General features: G+C 50.2%; 1 protein-coding gene across 3 annotated transcripts in view; it reads right to left on the reverse strand.

Annotated features, from left to right (window-relative positions):
• LHFPL2 (LHFPL tetraspan subfamily member 2) overlaps positions 1-21,680 on the reverse strand; it is a 161,109-nt gene that overhangs the window by 10,321 nt on the left and 129,108 nt on the right. For all 3 annotated transcript variants that reach the window (XM_055134312.1, XM_055134457.1, XM_055134380.1), the window contains one exon: positions 8,940-9,586. In XM_055134312.1, coding sequence (XP_054990287.1) covers positions 8,940-9,369 — 430 coding nt within the window. In that variant the 5' untranslated portion in view covers positions 9,370-9,586. The remainder of the gene's footprint in view (positions 1-8,939; positions 9,587-21,680) is intronic.

Genomic DNA, 21,680 nt, shown 5'->3' on the forward strand with positions numbered 1-21,680 from the left:
TCTTGATTTTAATGCCCATCAATTAAGATTTATCTGATGGCGCCATAATCAGTGGAGAAACAATTTATAAGGAAGATGCCACTTCTGTTTTTCTGCTGAAGCTTCCCATTCTTTTCTCTGCAAATATGGGTGTTGAGATGCAAATGACTTTACCCGCAGCCTAGACTGCTAAAATGTAGCCCCGTGAGCTAATTTAGCAGTGAATTAGTGAGGAAGTTTACCTTGGATTCCAAGCAAGAAGCTATTTCCTAAAGTGTTTATATGCAACTGAGAGAAATTTATGAAATGTTTTCTTGATAAATTATTCATCTGACATGCCAGATTAGAAGGAATTCCTGTTTTTTGACTATAACCAACATACATTGATAATTCAAAACAAGCTGCCAAAATAAATGCAGAGCACAACAGTGTAAAAGGCCCTGGGGCTTTTCTTTTCAGGATAATGGGCCATTTCTTGCCTCCGAAAGATCTCAGGGGAGAAGAGTGTTAAAACATTCCTACAAGAAATAAGGTACCATCTTTTCAAGACCATGCTCTGGCCTTTTTGCCTCAACATTCTGACAGTCACGATGCTTTTCTGGTTTAAAATTTTTTAAATTGGGGCTGGAGTGATAGTACAAAGGGTAGGGTTCTTGCCTTGTATGTGGTTGACCCAGGTTCGATCCTTAGCATCCCACATCTTGCCTTGAGCCTGCCAGGAGTGATTCCTGAGCACAGAGCCAGGAGTAAGTCCTGAGAACCGCTGGGTGTGCCACACCACCCTCCAGAATAAATAAATAAAAGCAAAGAAAAAAATTAACACTGGCTTCATTTCTCTCTCTCTTTCTCTCTCTCTCTCTCTCTCTCTCTCTCTCTCTCTCTATATATATATATATATATATATATTTTTTTTTTAATTTTGTCAGTACTGGGATTATTATTTAAAAATATCATTGCAAGACATTTAAAAGCTACTGGGAAAACTGTCCAGTATGTGACCTGTCATTAGGTTGACCCACTCCAGAACACAGCCTAGTTTTTTCTCTTTTGAAGGGGTCACGGATGAGAATACCACCACTGCATTAAGCTCTCAAGCAGAGTGCACACACAGCTCAGGTAAATATTCAGAGCCATACTAAAGCAATTATTAGTTAATAGAATTTGAACATAGATCTTCCCTAGCTCTGTGATAATTTATGTCTACAATGAAGTGGTTTCCATGGCAAACCACCTTCTACATTTTATTTGCATCTCATTTGGTATATCTGAATTTTAAGAGAGTTGGTAATTTTCTTCTAGACCGTCCATTGGATCATTTAAAAATAGATCCCAGTCCCTAGATTTATTCAAATTAAGGCCTGCCTGGTTCAGTAGCTTTTAGGCAGTAATTTTTTATCTAATATGGTTGAAAATATTTCATAAATTTGTTCCCTTTATAATGATATATAAGCATATACATATACTATAAACATGTATATAAACATATATACATAATATATGTCTAAGTATTTTACCAGTTCTGGCATAATACATGCCAGAACTGCACAGGAGGAAGAGAGCAGTGTGGAACGCCTTCAAGAGCGTCAAAGAAGTTGTTAAGAGGATGAAGAACCTCTGGCTCCGGGCACATCTTTTCGACTCCACTGTTTTTCCTGCACTAACATATACCTCAGAGACCTGGGCCCTATGAAAACAGGATGAGAACACTATTCCGGTATCCCAAAGAGGAATCAAAAGAGCTATGCTTGGAATATCACATTTCACTCAAGTGAGAGGAATCTGGAGTTCCGACCTCCGTCAATGATCAAGAATCAGGGATGCTGTCTCGTTTGCCAAGTCATCAAAAATCAGATGGGCCCGACATGTAATGCGATTCAGAAACGACCACTGGACTAGAGCTGCTACTGACTGGATTCCACAGGATGTCAAAAGACCGTGTGGCCGCCCACCTACGAGATGGTCAGACTTCTTCGTCAAAACCCTGATCGCATGGTTTGAGGCTCTTCGTGTTCCTGGAGTGAGCAGATGCCACTGGGCTACACTAGCACACAACAGGTATAAATGGAGATGTTACTGGTACCTGCTCGAGCAAATCAAAGATCAACGGGATGACAGGTGATAAGTGACATAATACATATATAATGTGTGTGTATATATAATGTGTATATATATATATATATATTATACATTATGGATCCAAACCCATAGGTCTTTTGCTCTAGGTAGGAAGCCAATAAAAGCTCTTTTGAGGGGGGGCTAGAACGATAGCACAGTGGGTAGGGCGTTTGCTTTGCACTCGGCTGACCAGGGTTCGATTCCCAGCATCCCATATGGTCCCCTCAGCACCACCAGGAGTAATTCCTGAGTGTAGAGCCAGGAGTGACCCCTGAGCATCGCTGGGTATGACCCAAAGAGCAAAACAACAACAACAAAAGCTCTATGAACTGAAATTTAATTCTGGCCCACCTTATAACTCTTCTGCAGTTGTTAGCTGTTCCCAAGCAATTGCTAAAAGTTGCTGAGTTAGCAAATGTCCATCAGTGATGTTCACAACTGATTCAGAGACAGAAGCTGAGTGGTGGTGGAAGGATCCAGAAATCAAGCCCTCCTTTTGCCAGACAGAAGGGCTGGCCTGGCCTTAAGGAAAAAGTCAGGGAGGCTCCTCTACTTTTCCTGGGTGTTTAGGAATTGGGCAACCAAGGTCACAGTACCCTCTGGGAGAAAATCCACAGGAATGGTTCCGATGTCAACTCCTAAAGCTATTGAAGAACCCAGAGTTCCACACCTCTGACCACTCCTTGTCTCTCACACCCAAGTTCTTGCCCTCTACTCCAAAGGCTGGGCTGGTCTTTTCTGGCCTGGGGGCAGCTGGGTAAGGGTCAGGGATTAGTCAAAACTGGTTTGAGCAGAGGGTTATCTTCCACCTGAGAAAAACAGCAAGGAGAATACCAAGCCAGGATAGTGATCAGCCCTGGGGCCTCAGAACCTCCACCCACAAAGTACTTTTTTGATTAAACACCCATCCCTCCACCAGTGCACATTCCCCAGCACCAATATCCAGGGTTTGATCATTGTGAGATTGTAACCCAAATATGAAAGCTTATAACTATCTCACGGTGATTGAATAAAATTTAAAAAACAAAACAAAACAAAACAAAAACACAAAGTACTTTTTTCCCAGCAGCAAAGGCAAAACTTGGCCTCCAGGCTCAGATTCTCCTCCTTTGAGTCCCTTCCCAGGCGTTTTTTTTCTTAGGGCACTCCCGGCATCCTGACCCTGGGAAAGCTGAGCCTGCTATCAGGCCCTGAAACATCATCACAGCAGAGTGAGCACCAAGAACACCCTCCCGCAGAGGCCGAGTTCAGCCCCAGAGCTGTCTGCGTGGTGGGACTCTCCGAGCAGCCTGCCGAGGCCATCCTGCTGGAGGCAGCCCCGGCCTTGCACTGAGGAGCAGAGCACGTGAGCACCAGGCACAGAGGAGCAAATAAGCCTGAGATAGGCCTTCGAGAGCACAAGTAGCCAGGCCCCGCCACTCCTGTACTCATCTGAGCTCCAGGGCAACCCCAGGGGAACGGTCCAAGCCAGGGCCAGGAGCCAACTCCTGAGCTCATCTTAATGGCCTCTCTCCCAAACCTCAGTCACTGGGGATTCCACAGACTTCTAAGCGAGTCCTCCATGCATTTCCAAAAACAAACAGCTTGATGTCATGGAAAACCGGGATCTTTGCGTTCTACGGTTTCACCATGGATTACATCCAGGTCACAACCTGAGGAAGACAGCTGGCGAAGAGCGGCCCTGTTGGCCCAGGACCCGGCTTTTGTAATGAATCCCAGTGGACTCGGAGCCACATGTGTTTCTGGCCCTGCCAAGTCCCGGACAAGTCTGCACCTAGCAAAAAAGCAATCTGCCTGTGATTTATTCCACCAGAGGTGCTGAGCTGCCACCTGCAAACAAGCTGCAGAAATGTCCTGCAGGAAGGGAAGGAGAAGGTATGTCACAGGGAGAGGAGTCACAAGGGAATGGACAGCTTGTTTTTCTATTGCTTCAACTTTAAAAAATAATGCTCAAGGAACCTCAAAAACGACAGCTTTTGACACAAGCAGATTGTTCAGGAGTCCGGGGACGGACCTTACCACTGATCTCTAACCTCCTTACACCTGCAGACCAGCACCGGCCCTGCATTATCGCTGGGATGAACGGTTACAACCAAGGCAGGAGACCAGGTTTCAAACCCTTTGACACATGCGCTATTCCATGGACCTGCGGCTGAGACACACCGGCCGAACATAGTCAAGGCAGACTTCAATGGAACGAGATATATTTAAAGATATATTTAAGACCTGGGAGTGGTGGGGAGGTGGCTCAAAGGGCTGGGGGCTATTTGGCAAACTGCAGCCCCTGAGCTTCCACTGTGTGTGCCCCTCCACCCACAACAACTACAAAAACAAAAACAAAAACAATCAAGCTCCTATCCCACCCACTCTAGAAATGATTAAATATGCCATTCCTTAGAACGCAGCAACTCTAGGAAACATACTAAATCCAGCAGCCCGTCATAAAGCAGAAATATTTCATCGTCATGGTTTATAGCGACCACAGCCACACACAGCTATGCTTACTACTGAGTCCCAGCACCAAACATAAACCTTTCTCTTCTGTTATTTAATTCGATCCTCAGAACAACTCTGAGGTATGTGCTATTATTGAAACCATTTCACAAATGAGAAAAAGGAGGCCTGGATAAGTGAGGTCAGGACTGACCTCGGCCCGTGAGGTCTGAACTCTAATAGCTACTGCTAGAACCCAAGACCTTGCAATTAGTGCAGTTAGAAAGTGTCAGTGGAGGCCCTCTGATCAACTCAAACGGGGGTTAGTTTGCCACCAACTGGCAAGTTCTGCTAGCAGGTTAATGTAACAATAATAACTGTATTTTCTCATTCCTATAACCTATATTCTGAGGTTTTCACAGGAGCAGCATATTCTTTGACACCCAACTTCAACAACAACAAAAAAAACCAAGATCTGATGATTTTGTTATACTGAGTGCAGATCATGAAGGCCATGCAAACTTAAAAGGTAGGTGTCATAAAGGTATGTGCTTATAGTACGTTGTAATTTTTTACCCAGTTCCATGTTAAATTGTCATTTCAGTCCAATGAAAAGCATCGGGACAAATACTGTGCAATTCCAAAGAATGCTTTTGTTGCTCTGGCAACTGCTTCGTTTCTGACCATTTGCTCACTGGCCAGTAGACCCAGGGCAGGGGGGTCTGGGGGACTGCAGGGCTGGATGCTGGATGTGCACAGCTGCAAGCTGTCTGCATGCTGCGGGGCTGAGCAGATGCTGTGAGAGATTGGCCGGGAGAAGAGAAGCAGGGCAGCTGTTTCACATACTGATGAGGTGATTCTCTGGGCTGCCACTAAGAGTGGCCTGCACGGCCCGGTGCGGACCTCAAGTCCACAGAAAGGGCCACTGAGCATCCCTCACAGCTGGGCACCCATCCCTGAGGGCAGCTCCTCAGTGAGCAGATAAGAATCATTCATCCTGGATTCTCTGGGAGGAGAGACAATGGCTCTTTCCTCTAGTTCCACACTGAGCACTCACTCGGTGGCTTGCAGAGAAGCAACCTGGCTCCAGAGGAACCCCTGCCTCTAACCTTTAACGTAGTAATATTGGGCTTTTATTTCCTTCGAGATGTGAGGCAGATCCAGGAACCTAAATAACAAGGGTGGGAAGAAGCAGAGATTTTCTTATAGTTTTCTATAAGAAAGCTATAGAAAACTGAACTTTGGAGGCTGGAGAGATAGTACAGTGGGTAGGGCTTTTGCCTTGCACGTGTCTATGTTTGATCTCCAGTATCTCAAAAGGTCCCCTGAGCCTCTCCAGGAATGATCCATGAATGCACAGCCAGGGTTAAGTTCTGAGCACCACCAGAAAAAAAAAAAGAAGAAAGAAAATTTGAACTTTTGGAAGACGCAGATGAAGGTGAGCTCATGAGCAACGTCTCTGGCAGATGGTGACTTCCTTGTCTCACCCGCCCTCCCAGGAGTCTGGTGTGGGCAGAAGAATCAGGACTAAGTCACTGAAGAGGATGAATAATGCCTAGAGCATGTACTGATCTTGGTGCCAGTTGGCCACTTCTGTGAAACAGGACAGAGCACCGGAAAGATTTGCTGGATTCATTCGCCAGCTTAAAGCTTGGATTCAGCCGACTGCTACCCGCCTAGAAATGTCCTCCCAGCTGAAGGACACTCTGCACTCTACTTCTGCAGACAACAAAAAAACATCAGGCCAGTGTCAGGCCTGAGATGTCCCAGACCTCGCTGTGAATGATGGCGGTTTTCTGAGACCATGAGACTCCCAGGGAAGACAGCCTCCGAGACTCCCATGGTGGGGTGTCAGCGCTTACTAAAGGCAAATGAATCCCAGAGAAGGGGCAGCACCAGTCGAGCTGGCGAAATGACCACAACCACCTCTGGTCAAAGAGGGCTCCTCAATAAGACCAAGAAGCTCGTTGGCTTCCCTTGAGCCACCTGTCCCTTAGACTTTTCAAAAGCCTTTGGCAACCTTTCCAGGGAGGTGAGACGCCAACTGGAAGGGAATCCATTCCAGATTTCAGAAATGTCTCCAAAAGGAGGCAGTGGGCTTCACAGAATCAAAGTGCTGGGATGAAATTTAAAACAAAGGTTTCCACTTCAGAAGAGAAATGCTAAGGAGTAGGAGTGGGTGCATGTACCCAAGGGAACAGGACCAGTGATTGGTCGGGCTGAAACCTCAATCCTGCTCCCCCGTTCCCCGCATCCCTATGAGTGCCCAGTGACCAGTGCTCTGGCCACTCCATGCAGATAATAGGCAACAAGGGTCCCAATATGTGTCCTGAGTCCATGCAAATGCATCAGACTGTAGAGCAGGTCCTCTGGTCATCTACCCCCTCCCTCATGGGTCGCTGAGATCTGAGAAACAGAAAATATTTCCTTATCAGCTCTTTGGGAGAAAAAATGTTATTTGATCTGTAATTTTGGACGTGAGCCCTGCTGAGCTGCAGTTTGCTACAAGGCAGCCCGGAGTTCATTCATTTGGGGGTTGCTGCTTTTTGGTCATGACTCCAGGGACTCTTGGTCACTGTGGGCGGTACCCCACCACACAGCATCAGGACTCACAGGTGTGAGTCACCGGGCCTGAGACTTCAGGTGGTGGGCGGATCTCGGGTTCTCCTGACGCTGATTATGACTGTTGAAAAAGTAGATAACAGGGCAATGGGGGGAGACAGTCCAAGGGGCTGGAGCACATGCGGTAGACAATGTGCAGAGCCTTGGGCTGAAACCCTGGCACAGAACCTGCCTGGACATGCCTCTCTCTCTCTCTCTCTCTCTCTCTCTCTCTCTCTCTCTCTCTATATATATATATATATATATATATATATATATATACATGTATATATAGCCCAAAGAGGAAATACATATATTTCCTCTTTGGGCTATACCAGGTGGTGCTCATAGCTTATTCTTGGCTTTACGCTCAGAAATCACTCCTAGTGGTGCTTGAAGACCAATGGGATGCCAGGAATCAAACCTGGGTCGGCTGCGTACAAGGTGAACACCTTACCTGCTCTATTGTGGCTCTGGTCCCTGGATGTAAGTCTGTGTCCCCAGCACACTGAGGAGGCATCTTCTCCCGCAAAAGTGAATAAACTGGGCCAGGGAGATAACGCAAAGGACTGAATCTCATGCCGGGCATGAGGAGACCCCCACATTGGATCCCTAAGCACCACATGGTCCCAGCACTGCTGGGTATAGCCCGAGTACTCGAGCCCTGCTGGATTCAAGGGACTAGAGTTCAATGACCCACAAGGCCCACCCAACTGGGCTGAGTGTCACTGGCAGTGGCCTATTCCCCCCAAATAAGATATAGGACATGAGGGATTTGGGCCAGAGAGACAGTTCATGCCATGGTAGAGCCCATGCTAGGCAAAGCCAGGGTGGTCCCCTGTAGCCTCTCCATGCCCATCCCCCACCCCTGCACCTCCAGGTGCAGTGCTGGTGGCCCTGGATCAACCAGACCTTAGCACTGTCAAGTGTGGCTGCCTATACAAAGTGATTTTTTTTCCCCTTCCTACAAACAAATTCATCTGTTTAGTAGAATATGTCAGCCCACAGAGAGAGAGAGAGAGAGAGAGAGAGAGAGAGACAGACAGACAGACAGACAGACAGACAGACAAACAGACTTAGAGAAAAGAAAGAGATTTTTGGCTGCTCAGAGCAAGTCTGCTGAGGCTGGACAGACCGACGCTTCTTTGCTTCAGAACCTCTTTCAGACTCACCCGGGCAAGCCTGAGAAAGTGCTGTTAGCCATGGGGGTCTCCCTGGGCCACCAGCTTTCCTCTTGGGTCTCCATAGACAACTTAGTCTTTGCCTATTCCCAAGGAGCTTGCACGGAGAAAGTCCCCAAAAGTACAGAGCTTGTCTGTTCCGATGTGAGTCCATGGAACATGCGGCCAGGCTCCAGGAGACAGACAACTTAAACCAGAACATCATTCAGCAGCAGAACAGCTGGTCCTGATTCCGCCCAGCCAGGGCTGAGTGGGTGGCGGCAAGAAGAGCGCACCCACCTGCACCCCTATTCCTCTGTCCACGCTGCCTAAAACAGGTGGGGCTCCCACATGGTGCCCCCACGGATGTGGAGAGGTGCCCCATCCCCATGGAAAATGCTGACAACGTAGCAGAGGTCCCTCCAACAAACCCCAATTTAGGATAGGAGGTAAGCACCGTGGTGGGGGGTCCAGGTGAGGCGGGGCTGACCCTTTCCCTGGTAGGGGACAGTGAGCCGGGAAAGGGCACCAGGAGGACAGCAGGCTCAAGCCGAGAGCAGGAACCGCCAGCGGACACGGAGTCTCCTTCGAAACTGGCCATAAATGAGTCATCAGGCAGCCCAGTGGCGCCAGCCCACAGCCGGCACTTACCTGCGATTCCTTGCAATAGCCCGCAGACATTGAAAATGCTTTTCTTCATGATGCTTTGGACACACATGGTGAAGACGGACACCAAGGCCACGGTGCAGAGAATGAAGATGCCCACAGCCAGGAAAATCGCCGTGGCCTGCCAGAAGCCGCTGGCAATCTCGCCGAAGCTCTCAGCGTAGGGCCCGCACAGCGTCTCCCGCTGGAAGTGCTGCATCCCGGGGTTCCGGATGCAGCGGGCATAGATGCCCAAGGTGGGGTGGTGGGGCTCCGAGGGGCCCACGTTGGGTTCGTCCGGCTCTGCGTGGCTGCGCGTCTTGGCTTTCCCGATGAGCCAGTCTGCGCTCATGAAGGCAATGAGTTCGGCAAAAGCCACCACAATGCTCAAGAGGGTCCAGAGCATCGAGCGACAGGTGACAATGACATGACACATATTGATGTTCGAGGCGGAGAAAGAGCCAGGCGTCCGCGGAGTTAACAGCCCAGAGAAAGAGGTGCTGGAGGAAGTGGCAGCCGGGTCGGCCCGGGTGTTCACTCTCCCAGCCGGGCGCTCCTCGCCCCAGCCAGCCGCTGGCAGCGCCGTCTGCAGTTGTGTCCGCCGCCGTCCAGGGCTGTCATGCTCCTTTGGCCGGGCTGCGGCGGCGTCTCACCTACAGGACAGTGGGCAGGAGGCGGGGTTAGTGGCAGGACACGCCCCCAGGCTTAGGTCCCCAAACCCAGTGACCCGCCCCCCGAAGACGTGGGCGTAGCCGCGCGCCCGCGCCCAGCCCCAGGCGCCCGCTCCGGTAGGACCGCGCTCAGAGAGCGCAAATCTTGGGTCCCAGCTGCTGGCTGCTCTGAGCACGTTTGCGGCTTGTCATTGTTTCAGGTTCTTCCTTACTACCCACTGGGAACGGGGGGTGGGGGGGTGAAGTGGGGGTTGTTCCCTTATCTCCAGGCTGCACGCCCCAAGAGCCGGCGGCAGCCCTTGCATGGACCCCGGGCTCCCGGCCACCGTCTTTTGGTAGAAAAAGTCCCAGGGCTCCGGGAGCAAACAGAGCCAAATAGGGCTGGCCGGCGGCGCGCTGGATCTACTTTCTAAAAGAAATTTGCAGGGTCCGTGGCTGTCCGGGTATTATATGTTACTTCAGTTTTCTAAAACTTTGCACTGAGAGAACTGTTGCTTAACAGCTGGGCGCAGCACCACCCAGTTTTATTGGCTGGAGTCAAAGGACTAGCAGAGACTCAGTACTCCCTTCAGAGGTAATGCCCACATGGAAAGAAACTGCCTTGGAAACAAACACTGCGGGCCAAACTTATTTTTCTTACATCCATTTCTCACAAGGTTGAATCAAAAATGCAAATGACATTAAATCAAACTCAAGGGGCTGGAGCGGTAGCAGGGAGGGTAGGGGGTTTGCCACCAACCTGGGTTTGATCCCATATGGTCCCCTGTGCCCTGCAAAGAGGGATTCCTGAGCACCCCAGGGTGTGACCCAAAAAACAAAACAAAAAACTCAAAACCTCAAAAAACAACTCTCTACCAGAAAAGCTCATGACTTACTCATTGGGGGAATCACCCAGACTCAGATGAATGAACACTGACTGTCACCATACAGCCAGCTTGTTGACAACAGAAACTCGCCAATTCGGAATGTGCCCCTTGAACTGTCCCAATTTGTCACATGTGCCCCTACTAAGGCCCAGTTCCCCCAGGTCTGGAACTCAACATGCCCATTGTTCGCCAGGGTACAAGGACTTCCTCTGTTCCCGGACCCAGGCGCTGCCCCACCAGAGGGCTTTGCTCAGGGCCCGCAGAGTGGACATCTGGGCATGCAGTGCTCTGAATGTGAGGTCTGATCAACTGAGGTCCTCCCAGAGAAATACACAGAGCCAGCAGGTGGGCAGGAGGAAGGAAGGAGGCCTGGGGCAATTTCTGCAGCACACACATCACAGCCTGGTTCGGGTGACTGCGGTCCCATGTAAGACAACAAAGCACTGAAAAATCCTCAAGTTACCACAAAGATGCTGTTCTGGAAAAGTAGCGCCATACTAGGAACATAGACATGAATAAGTATGTGTGTGTGTGTGTGTGTGTGTGTGTGTGTGAGTGTGCGCACACATGTGTGACAAGAGAAGATGTATGAGTGTGTGTGAGTGTATGAATGTGGGAGAAAGTATGAGTTTGAGTATGAGTGTGTATGAGTGTGAGAAAGTACAAGAGTCTGTGAGTGTGAGTACAAGAGAAGGTATATAAGTGTGTGTCTGAGAAAATGAGTGTGAGTGTATGAATACGAATGTGAGAAAGTTCATGTGAGTGTGTCTGTAAGAGAAGGTATATGAGTGTGAGAAGATATGTAAGTGTCAGTATGTGTGACAAGGTATATAAGTGTGTAAATACTTGAGTGTGTGTGTCTATGTGCGTGCATGCATGTGCACGCACACATAACAGGCCTGCATGGCACTGAGGAAGTGATGTACCCCCTGCAAGTAGGGTAGATACTACTGGGTCTGAGTTCCACACCCAGCTCCATCTGCACTGGCCACACTGATATCTAAGCTCAAGCTCAGCATATTTGGCTCTCAGTGTCCCACAGACTGTCAACTATGGGTAGTCAGGCCACCTGCATGCTGCCCCACACAGATATGCTCAGTAAAGGGCGAGTCCTTGTGCTCTGAAGCTTTTCCCTCAACATGAGTGACCCTGTTCACATGTCGTGGGACTGAGGGAGGTGGGCCATGGAGATGAAAGATGAAGGACTGGCTCCTCAGGTGCATATACAGCACAGGGTCCCAGGCTGGTCCCCATTTCCCCAGTGCCATCAAATTCAAGTGCAGTTACATAGACTAGTGTCGGGCCAGAGTCCACGTGTCCTTACTCCCTCCCCAAACATTAAAGGTGGAATAAAGCTACCCACAGGGGGGTGCTCTGAGGGGAGTGTGTGCCCTAAGAATCGGCCTCCCCTCTGAAAGACAAGAGAGTGGGCTGAGACCTGGAGTTCCCAAGGTTGGGCCTCACCCACCAGGCTCTGAACCCCCAGGTGAGAACACCGCACTGCCAGCTGTCCAGTCTGTCCAAGCCAGGCAGAAACTCCCTGCCCGTGCTCCTTCCCTGTTTAGCGGAAGTGCCCGCTCCCGGCCACTCCTGTCCTCTCCTCTCAGCATTCTGCCACCCTGCAGGAGCCTGGATCTCCACAGATACACAGAGAATCCATGATGCACCTGGAGGCAGGAAAGCAACTTGGAAGGGAGGGGAGAGGACGGGAAACTTCAGGAGCAGAGTGGGAAACTTGAGCAAACTGTTGAGTTGAAGACAGGGTTATTTAGAGACCCATATGTTTCGGTTTGAGGAAAAATAGCATTCCTTATCTGTGCTAAGATAGATCTCCAAATTCTATGTTCAGTGGCCTCTTTGCCCTCCCCCATCCCCCACACATGTGGTAGCTGATGCAAAAATTTTATTCTCTGCTGGAATAGGGAGGAGCTAAGTGCTGGGTCTGGCTCTGATCTCAGGGGCAAGGCTGCTAATTAGGACATCAGGAAGCATGGTGGCATTCCTGAGGGTCTGAGAAAAGTTCTCAGTGGAGTGGTCCTGGGTAGCAGGGGAAGTACAGCTGTGGGCATGATGGGATGGCCACGCAGGATCTGGCGCACGAGGTCCCCAGAACAGACCTCTCAGCTTATTGTCATTCCTGTGTCCCCCAGCCCATTTAGTTAACCCCAATCCCCCACGCTGACACTCCACCTCCCATCCTCTCTCCATGTGCCTCTAAATGCATTTCTTCTCCAGGACACCTGATGTGATAATCACTTCCTGCGGGGTGGGGGTGGTGGGGGGCGCTGAGGACAGTCTATGCAGTGCACTGTCTTTCCAAAGATGAGACCACAACTGGCACAAAGGTCCAGAGAGTACCCCTTAGCAGCAGTAAGTAAGAGGCAGTGAGGAATCTGCAGGAACCAAGACCGCTCCCGGGGCCTGGAGCCTGCAGGGGCGGGAGAAGGCTGGGCAGTGGGAGTCAGGCCCAGTGACTCGCCTACCTGCTGTACTATCACTCTGGCTCCAGCAGGCACATTTTTTAAGTTTGGTTTTGAAGTTTGGATATCATGTGTTCAGAAACACTATCTACGTACACAAATGCTGACACATAGCATGCTGACACATGTGCACATGCAAGCGCATTCACACACACACATACACAAACACACAAACGCATATGCATTCATGTGTGCAGAGGAGATACAGATAGCATGACCAGGATTCTTTCTCTGTATTCTTTTAAATTGCTGTTTTAAACAAACAAACAAACAGAGAACCCTGCCCTTCAGACAGACAGGCCTGCACGTCTACAGGTCGGGGAGGGTCACTTTCTCTTGAGGGCTGCAATATTGCAAGGCAGCCGGGAAGATGCCATTGAGCTTTGCTGGTAAGCTGATTTACCCTTCCCCCTCTCCTGGATCCAATCTTCCACAGTGTCCTGTGAAGGAAGCTGACCCACCTACACTGTTAGGGGGATTCCTTTCACAGACACCTGGAGCAAAGTTCACAACTGCCTGGAAAGGCAGAGACAAATGGAAAGGATTCAATCCCAGCTAAAGCAGGCGCCTGCCCACCCCATGAGGCCACAGGCAGGAGGGCGGCCAGGGTGATTTTCCAGACTACTACCTCACTGACTCACTCACCTGGGTTCCGTTTCCCAACTTCACTATGAAAATTCACAACCATCACCTCCAGCTCCAACCTTTGCTAAGACTTTGCCATACTTATTCCATCGAGATACGGGATATACCTCACACATTAATGCGCACAGACGTTTTTCCCACACCACTCGAAAATGAGTTGCAGATGTCTTGACACTTCACCCCTAAATATTATAGCACAACACCTCCTAAAAATAAGGGCATTTTCCTACATAGTTCCAATAAAATTCACACATCCAAGACAAGTGATAATAATTCCCTTATATTCAAAAGCCTCGTCCATACTCAAGTTTCTTGATCCTGCCCTACATTTTATAGCTTTTTTTTTAACCCCTCTTGACTTGAGAGTTTATGAATTGCATTTGCTTATCTCTTTAGTTTCTTTCACTCAAAAGCAGTGCTCCCATACCTACACTGTACTGCATACCCCCACAGACCCCACAGGAACTTTCTTAAGCTCACAAGCCAATTGTTTTATGAACACTCCAATACTTTTGGCTTGTCTCTTTCTTCATCCTGTCCTAGAAACTTGTTCTCTGTCCCCTGATTTACAAAATATGGCAATAAATAGAAATGCTAGTTTAGATTCGGCTTAACCACTTTTGGTGAGGAACCTTTGTGGATGACCCTCTGTAACTCCCACAGCACTGCAACTGGGAGGGTGCTGTGATTTCTGGGCTATCCTGGGATTGGAGTCACTTTTCTTTAAAAAATAAATTCTATTAAGGGACTAGGGGCCCCAGGTTCAAACCCTAGCACCAAGCATTGAGCCAGGAGCCCCCGACTCAAACTCAAGATCTACCACCTTGTTCTTCTCAGGTTCCCTGCCCACATCTCCAAATACTGCTGCACAAAAATTCAGCCGAGAAGGGCTGATCCAGGGAAGGCTGGCTTCTGGCCCACAGGGCAGACAGCTGGGCACCCCTCCCTGGGCTGCAGCACACCAGCCTTCATTCCCACAGCAACTGTGGCTTTCGAGTCCCTTCTGCACAGGGCAAAAAAGAATCCCCTCTTGGGCTGGAGCGATAGCACAGCGGGTAGGGCGTTTGCCTTGCACGCGGCCGACTCGGGTTCGATTCCCAGCATCCCATATGGTCCCCCAGCACTGCCAGGAGTAATTCCTGAGTGCAGAGCCAGGAGTAACCCCTGTGCGCTGCTGGGTGTGACCCAAAAAGCAAAAAAAAAAAAAAAAAAAAAAAAAAAAAAGAATCCCCTCTTATTTACAAGACACAACGTCAGGGGCCAGGTTCCTTTCCGACAGCTTAAGGAAACCCAAACATGATAGATGGAGAGGATTATACCATCTGTTCCTGCTGGGTCTCCCACACAAATCCACACACCAGCCACAAACCCCACATCCACTAGGGCCAGACTCCCTTCAGGACTGGAGGCTTCTAGTAAGCTCTCAGGGGAGACTGTCCATGTTTCAAAAACTCTCCGAACGGCCCCCCCCAGAGGAGGTTACACTGTGACACCCCACAGGCCACCCAAGGGATGAGGCAAAGAGGGGAACAGAGGCATGTCCGTTGGGATGTCTCTCACTCTTCCTTTTCAACCTGTCACATCTATCAGAACAATCTCCGAACAACTGCACACAGAGACAGTCCATCCTGGGGACCAGACAGCTAAACAGAGACACTGCCCAGTGGGATGGACATTCTGCATGAGATCAGGTGGACGATCAAGTCTGTGTGGCCGAGGCCGGGACATTAGGGACCTTGCACAACCCCAGCTATTCTGAGGGTCATATCGACATTTCTCAACCTGAAGCCATTCCAATGTGGTCTCAGGTGGATACTGCTCAAATGAGGGTTCAGGGCATGAGATGAGGGGGCCAACTGGCCGGCTGTGGGGGAGAGGGCACAGGAAGAAAGCAGGGCCAGAAGGGGGCCAGCCTAGAAGAAGGTGGGCACACTGGACTTTGGCTCGCATCTCCCTTTGTGGGGCTTAGCTCAACCCCACCCCCCCACACCCGACACAGCCATAGTGCAGAACTTCTTGCAACAAAATAATAATAGATGTGAGACCCTCTGAACGCAGCAGCTATCTCCAAAGCACTCGGTGTCCAATTTAATGAGGCAGGCTGCTACCATAAAACTTTCGCTCTCTCCCATGTTTATTTTAGGGTTAATGAATATAAGCACTAAGGGGGGGGGGAATTCCCACTGAAGTAAATGGGGGACAATCAGGAGTGACTCTGTTTGATGAGCCTGAGGTCAGAGAAACAGTGCAAGGGGTTGACAAGCTTTGCATGCAGGGGACCTGGGTTGGATCCCTGATGCTGCAGGGTCCCCCAAGTACCACCCAAGATGACCCCTGAGCACTGCAGAGCATTGCTACAAAATACAATAACAAAAAAACCCGAGAGCCTGCCTGAAGAATCCTTTTCCCCAGGAGGTGGGAAAGGAAAGACTCTTCTCCACTTAGGTGTGTGCCCCCGCCCCCTCGCCCTTAATTGGAGCTTCCCAGGTGGTCTTGGCACTGCTCTAACTACTGGCACTGTTGCCAGTCAGGGCCATAACAGGGAGGGGTCTTGTGGCAAACAGGCACCTGAGACCCTGAGAACTGCCCAGGACCTGCAGTGTCAGGTAGCAGCAGTCAGGAGCTGCGTCTGTCCACAGATGGAGACCACAGTGTTGGGGATGGGGTGGACACTAGCTGCGAGAAAGAAAGCACCAAGAGAGCTCCCCCAAGACCCAAAGACCTTGAAATGCCCCAAAGCCTTAGGTATTGACTACAGAAACCAGAGGGAACAAAACATTCACCACACTCAGAGTAACACTCACAGATACTTTATGCGTGCACTGGACATTTCCTCTCTGCTGCCTGATTTCGTTCCTATACTTCAGGCCCAGGAGATACTGACACTTGAGAAGTGCTTGTGCAGATGTGGACATCTCTAACGGTAACTTAAAAAAGTACCTGAAAACTCAGCCAGACAAATGTGCACGCTGCATCTGCACCCAGTTCACTAAACATGGTTCATCTTGGAGATTTCCTGCCCAGAAATCCAGCTACCCAGTGTTTGTTCAACTTTCTCTAATGAGAAGGCCAAATTCAAAACCATAGACAGGTTTAAGCTCTTCATTTATTAACTAGAGGAATTCCCCAGATATTTAGGATTCAAACTGTGTTTTGAAAACAGATGGGCTTAAGTACGGCTCCCCACGGGCTGCCCTGGCTCGGAGGCCAGGCCAGCGCTGCAGACAGCTGGCAGGTACTCACAGACACAGAATCACCCCCATTTGTGGCCCACAGCAGCCCTGGCCGGCACTGCCCGCCTGGCCTAATGACTCAGGAATGTGCTGGGTGGGCGGGAGGTCCACTGAGCTTTCCTCTTTGTGGCCTAGATGAAGTCACCGGGCCTCCAAGTTCAAGATGGTGAGAGAAAACCCCTGTTTTGGAAGTCTGAACCCTTGACTACTCTCAGGATCTTGCTCCCTGTTTCCAACTGCAGCTTCTAGTGAGTGTGAGGCCAGGAGACAGAGTAAGCTCCCCTGGCTGTCTCCGAATAAAGAAAGGGTCAGAAGACCAGGTGCTCACCAGGGAAACAAAGCCCCAACATGGGCTGGAGCGGAAAGGGCTTTGGGGGGAGACCCCTGTTAAGAGACAGCCCCCTCTCTGCCTCCATCCTCCGGCTTCTCTCCTGTAAGGGCTGCTAGTGGTGGGCCAAGTGGACGCCTAGGGAGTGGGGTCATGCACAGGCTGTGTGTGCTCTGGCCTGCAAAGGCTACAGTGCAGCACAGTGGGGCCAGGCTAGAGCACAGGATCCACGGAGAACCCAGCTCAGGAGGGGACGGGCACTGGGCCAGAGAGAGCCGCAGGAATCCACAGGCAGAAAAAGACCGGCCAGGTTTCAGTGGGATAACAGGGAGCATCCCTGGGCTGCTCTGAGGTGGTCAGGTCAGGCCTGGGCAAAGGGAGGCAGCCCTCAGGCAGGCAGAGAGAGACTCAATCCTCAACATCCAGATGGTCCTTGAGCCCTGCCAGGGTAAGCCCTGAGCACTGCCATGTGTGCCCCAAGACTCCCCTATCCTCCCGGCCACAGCACCCAAAATTGTGCACTTGGACCACCTCTGACTACTTCCTGCCAGACCGGGGCTCCCCTGGAGAAGTTCCCCAGGAATCCCACCTCTGGTTGGCTGGAAGAAGGGGAAGATCCTGGGGGTTGTGCACAAGAAATGCCAAGTGTGGTGGCTGACAGGTGGCAGAAAAACACATCCAATCCCACAGCTGGGGAGAGCAGAGTCTGGGGATGCGGCCTTGGGCTCTGCACGGGAGTCCCCCACTCCCCACTGTCACAGCTACCGGGTACGGGCTGGCCCAGCTTCCTCTTCCCATCATCTGTTTTACTGATTCCTGTTTTTTTTTTTTTTTTGTGGGGGGGGGAGGGTGTCTCAACCCTAATGTTTCACTCCTGATTCTGTCTCATTTTGGGAAACGGTCCAATGCAGTCTTCAGGTTGCAGCCGCTCAAGGACCTTTCTGTCCTTCCCTGCAGAGCTGCACCCCGGATGAAAGCCCCTCCCCCCCTCGCAAAGCCCACTCAGCTCTGCAACATCCCCTTCCTTCCATACTTTTGCTTCCTGTTGGAGATAAGTAAAATGCTTGATCAGGAAGAATTTCAGAGCCCCAGGCCAGAGGGCAGGATCATCAGTTTTTTGGACGTGTCTGCGGTTTGGTTTCTTGGGTTTCATAAAGGATGTGAACTGATCAGCAAACACTCATGGGGTGTTTGAGCCTGGCCAGGAGAGGCAGCGACACGGACGCCCTTTCTCAGCGCTTTGTCTCAGGCAGAGTCAAAAGTCACATCCCTTTTATTTCAAAACATGAACTGTCCAATAAAATTAACGTCTGCTGTTATTTAGTCTCTGCCCCTGGGTGAATTATTAAAGTCAACCAATGCAAATTCTCTCATCAGTCATCAGTGGCCCCAGAAGGCTGATTTGCATCCATCCTGGGGCACTTAGTTTTGATACGCATTCTTATTAGTGATCTAATAAAACGTCTTGTTTTGTGATAATCAACCGAATTATTCAAATGATGTTTGAAAAACCCAACACTTCAACCCCACAGCTGCTGAGCAGATACTAATCGAAAGCGATTTTTCATTTTACTTGGCACTATCAGTGAGATTGTAGAGAAATTAAAACACTGGAGGGAAAAAATTCCTGCTGCTGCCAAAGGCACTACTTGATCACAATTCAGAAAAACTGATCCAATGACAATGATAGTCACAACTGACAAAGGCCAGGGTGAGAGGGTCCGGAAAGACAATACTGGGGCGGTCAGCCACACACCCTAAACCGGCCACGGTGGGAGAATAAAGCCATGTCCCCAGCAACACTCACTGACCAATCCTGTTTCTCTCCTCCTGAGCTCTCTCTCTTCAACCAGACTCCGAACTACCTTTGGGGGAGATTTGAGGTTTAGACCCCAAACAAGTGCTAATACCATATGAGATTTCAGTGGTGCAGGACCTGGCTGTGATCCAAATGGCTGAACACACGCTCACATGGACATGGCAGCCTGGGTCCCCTCTCTGGCATCCAGGGCCCTGAATGCTGGGGGGTAGGGTGGGAGGCAGACTCACTCCCACCAGGCCCACTGGGATCCATCCCTACAATAGTAACAGCAACAGAAAAACAGAAAAACAGAGCACAGACCTGGGGAGGTGGCTGTAGTAGCCAAGTAATCAGCTGATGAGAGAGCTGGCTTCGTTTCAGGTCTTTGAATAGATGCCTCCTGCAGTGGTGCTCAGGAGACACAGGGACACTCCCGGCAATGCTTGGACCAACAGCATCAGCCTAAGAGTTTGTTGCTCAGAACGAGTGGTGCTGGGGGTGGGGTGACAGGGCTACACCTGATGGATGGTGGTGGGGGTAATATGATGCTGAGCTTTTTTTTTTTTTTTTTGCTTTTGGGTCACACCTGGCAATGCTCAGGTGTTACTCCTGGTTCTGCACTCAAGGAATTACTCCTGGCGGTGCTCAGGGGACCATATGGGATGCTGGGAATCAAACCTGGGCGGCCACGTGCAAGGCAAACGCCCTACCCACTGTGCTATCACTCCAGCCCAAGGTTTGTTTTTTTTTTTTTAAGGGGATGGTGGCAGTGCTTAAAACATACCTAGGGCTCACTCCTGGCTCCGAACTCAGGGATCACTCCTGATAGGGCTCGGGGGACCATAAGTGGTGCCAGGAATCAAATGGGCATTGGCCATATCCAAGACAAGCACCTTCCCCCTGTACTATCTCTCTAGCCTGACACTGAAGTTTGGACCCAGGGCTCTGCACAGAGCCACGTGTCCAGTCTCATGAGTTGTTCACACACATAGAAACAGTCATCTCTCCAGTGCTTATCGGCACTGCGTGATACACGTGGGAGGAATGGGCCAGCTCCCAGGCCACCATGAGAGCTCCTCCTCTTCCCAGGCCCCAGACTCGATTCTCCTGATTTCCCCCTTTTGTCTCCCCTCATGACACCCCTTCCTTCTCTGGAAAGCATGCACAGTAAATATCTCCTAAATGAAAGCTATTCCAAAGGAAACTTCTACTGCAGGCACCCTGGACGGGGGCATGCAGCAGGAGCTCAGGCTCTGTTGGAACCCGGTACATCCTATCCACATGGTGAGGAACAGCAGGGCCTGAACTAAGAACTTAAGTTTACGAGGTGAGGTGTGGCAGGCCCCCACTAGAGAGTGACCCTGTGTCACTTCGACTGTCCAAGGTGTGCCGTGAGGTAGGAGGCTCAGCACGGGACAGGCAGTGCGCAGTTCTCTTCCTACCTCTAGCAACTGCTGTTAAAGCTGGAAGAGGGTGAAAGAAATGGTGCATGGCCAGGCCACTGCGAACTCAGGGTGCTGTGTGAGGTGCGGAGACACCAACAGGTCTGTTATTTGGGGTGGAGGGGAACTGGGGGGTCGAGGGACCATCTGTAGTGCCAGGGATTGAAACAAGTTGGCTGTGTGCAAGGCAAGCTCCTTCCTCTGTGCTCTCTCTCCAGCCCCCAAAACATCAGGTTTGGCAGGAACATGACGACTGACCGTGAGCTGCTGTAGGCTGCTGGGAGCACAGAGGGAGCCGTGGAGGTGTGGGCAGGCTGGAGGTTCCCTGCTTTTCTGGCAGCAGCCTGGGTGGAAGCATGAGACACTTCTTAAAAGGTGAATGAGGGGACTGGAGCAATAGTGCAGCGGGTAGGGTGTTTGCCTTGCACGCAGACGACCCAGGTTCAATTTCCAGCATCCCATATGGTCCCCTGAGCACTGCCAGGAGTAATTTCTGAGTGCAGAGCCAGGAGTAACCCCTGTGCATTGCCCGGTGTGACCCAAAAAGAAAAAAAAAAAACGGTGAATGAGCTGGCTCCAGCTGCCCTCCTTCTGTTCTGAGCAGAAGATACGCGGCCAATAACCCACAGGGTGAAGACACGAGTGTGTCTACAGAGACACGATGTCTGCAAGGAGTGAGTGGTCCTGAATCCAGACCTATCTGCTACTTATTTACAAGGACAAATTTCACAGAGAAAAGTTTATGTTCTTATGTTCCAACAGCACCCCCTGCCTTTACCTATTCACTTTCTCTCTAATGAGAAGTAGAAGTTTTATAACACTTTCAAGGAACGAAGAAGACCTATGAGTTTGGCTTTTTTTTTTTCATTTAATTTTTAATTAAAAAAAACTGAATCACTGTGAATGACACAGTTACAAAATTATTCATGACTGAGTTTGAGGTACACAATGTCCCAAACAACAATCTCTTTAGCAGTGTCCACTTCTCCCCACCACCGTCCCGAGATTCCCTCCTGCCCACAGCTTGCCACGATGACAGGGAGTTTTCTTTTTTCTTTTGCTCGCTCCCTTTTAGGCACTGTGATTTGCAATACTGTTATTGAGATGGCATCATGCAGATCACTTTACCTCCTTTCAGCACCCATCCTTGTCCAGAGATCCCCTGTATCACTGTGGCAGTGGTCCCTTTCCTGATCTAGTCCCCCTCCGCCCCCGCTCTCCCAGGGGGAGGCCTCCTACTGAGGACCAGTTCTTCTGTTCTTTCTTTCTATTGCCTTCTGG

Source organism: Sorex araneus, chromosome 1, assembly GCF_027595985.1.
Source record: "Sorex araneus isolate mSorAra2 chromosome 1, mSorAra2.pri, whole genome shotgun sequence".
NCBI lineage: Eukaryota > Metazoa > Chordata > Mammalia > Eulipotyphla > Soricidae > Sorex > Sorex araneus.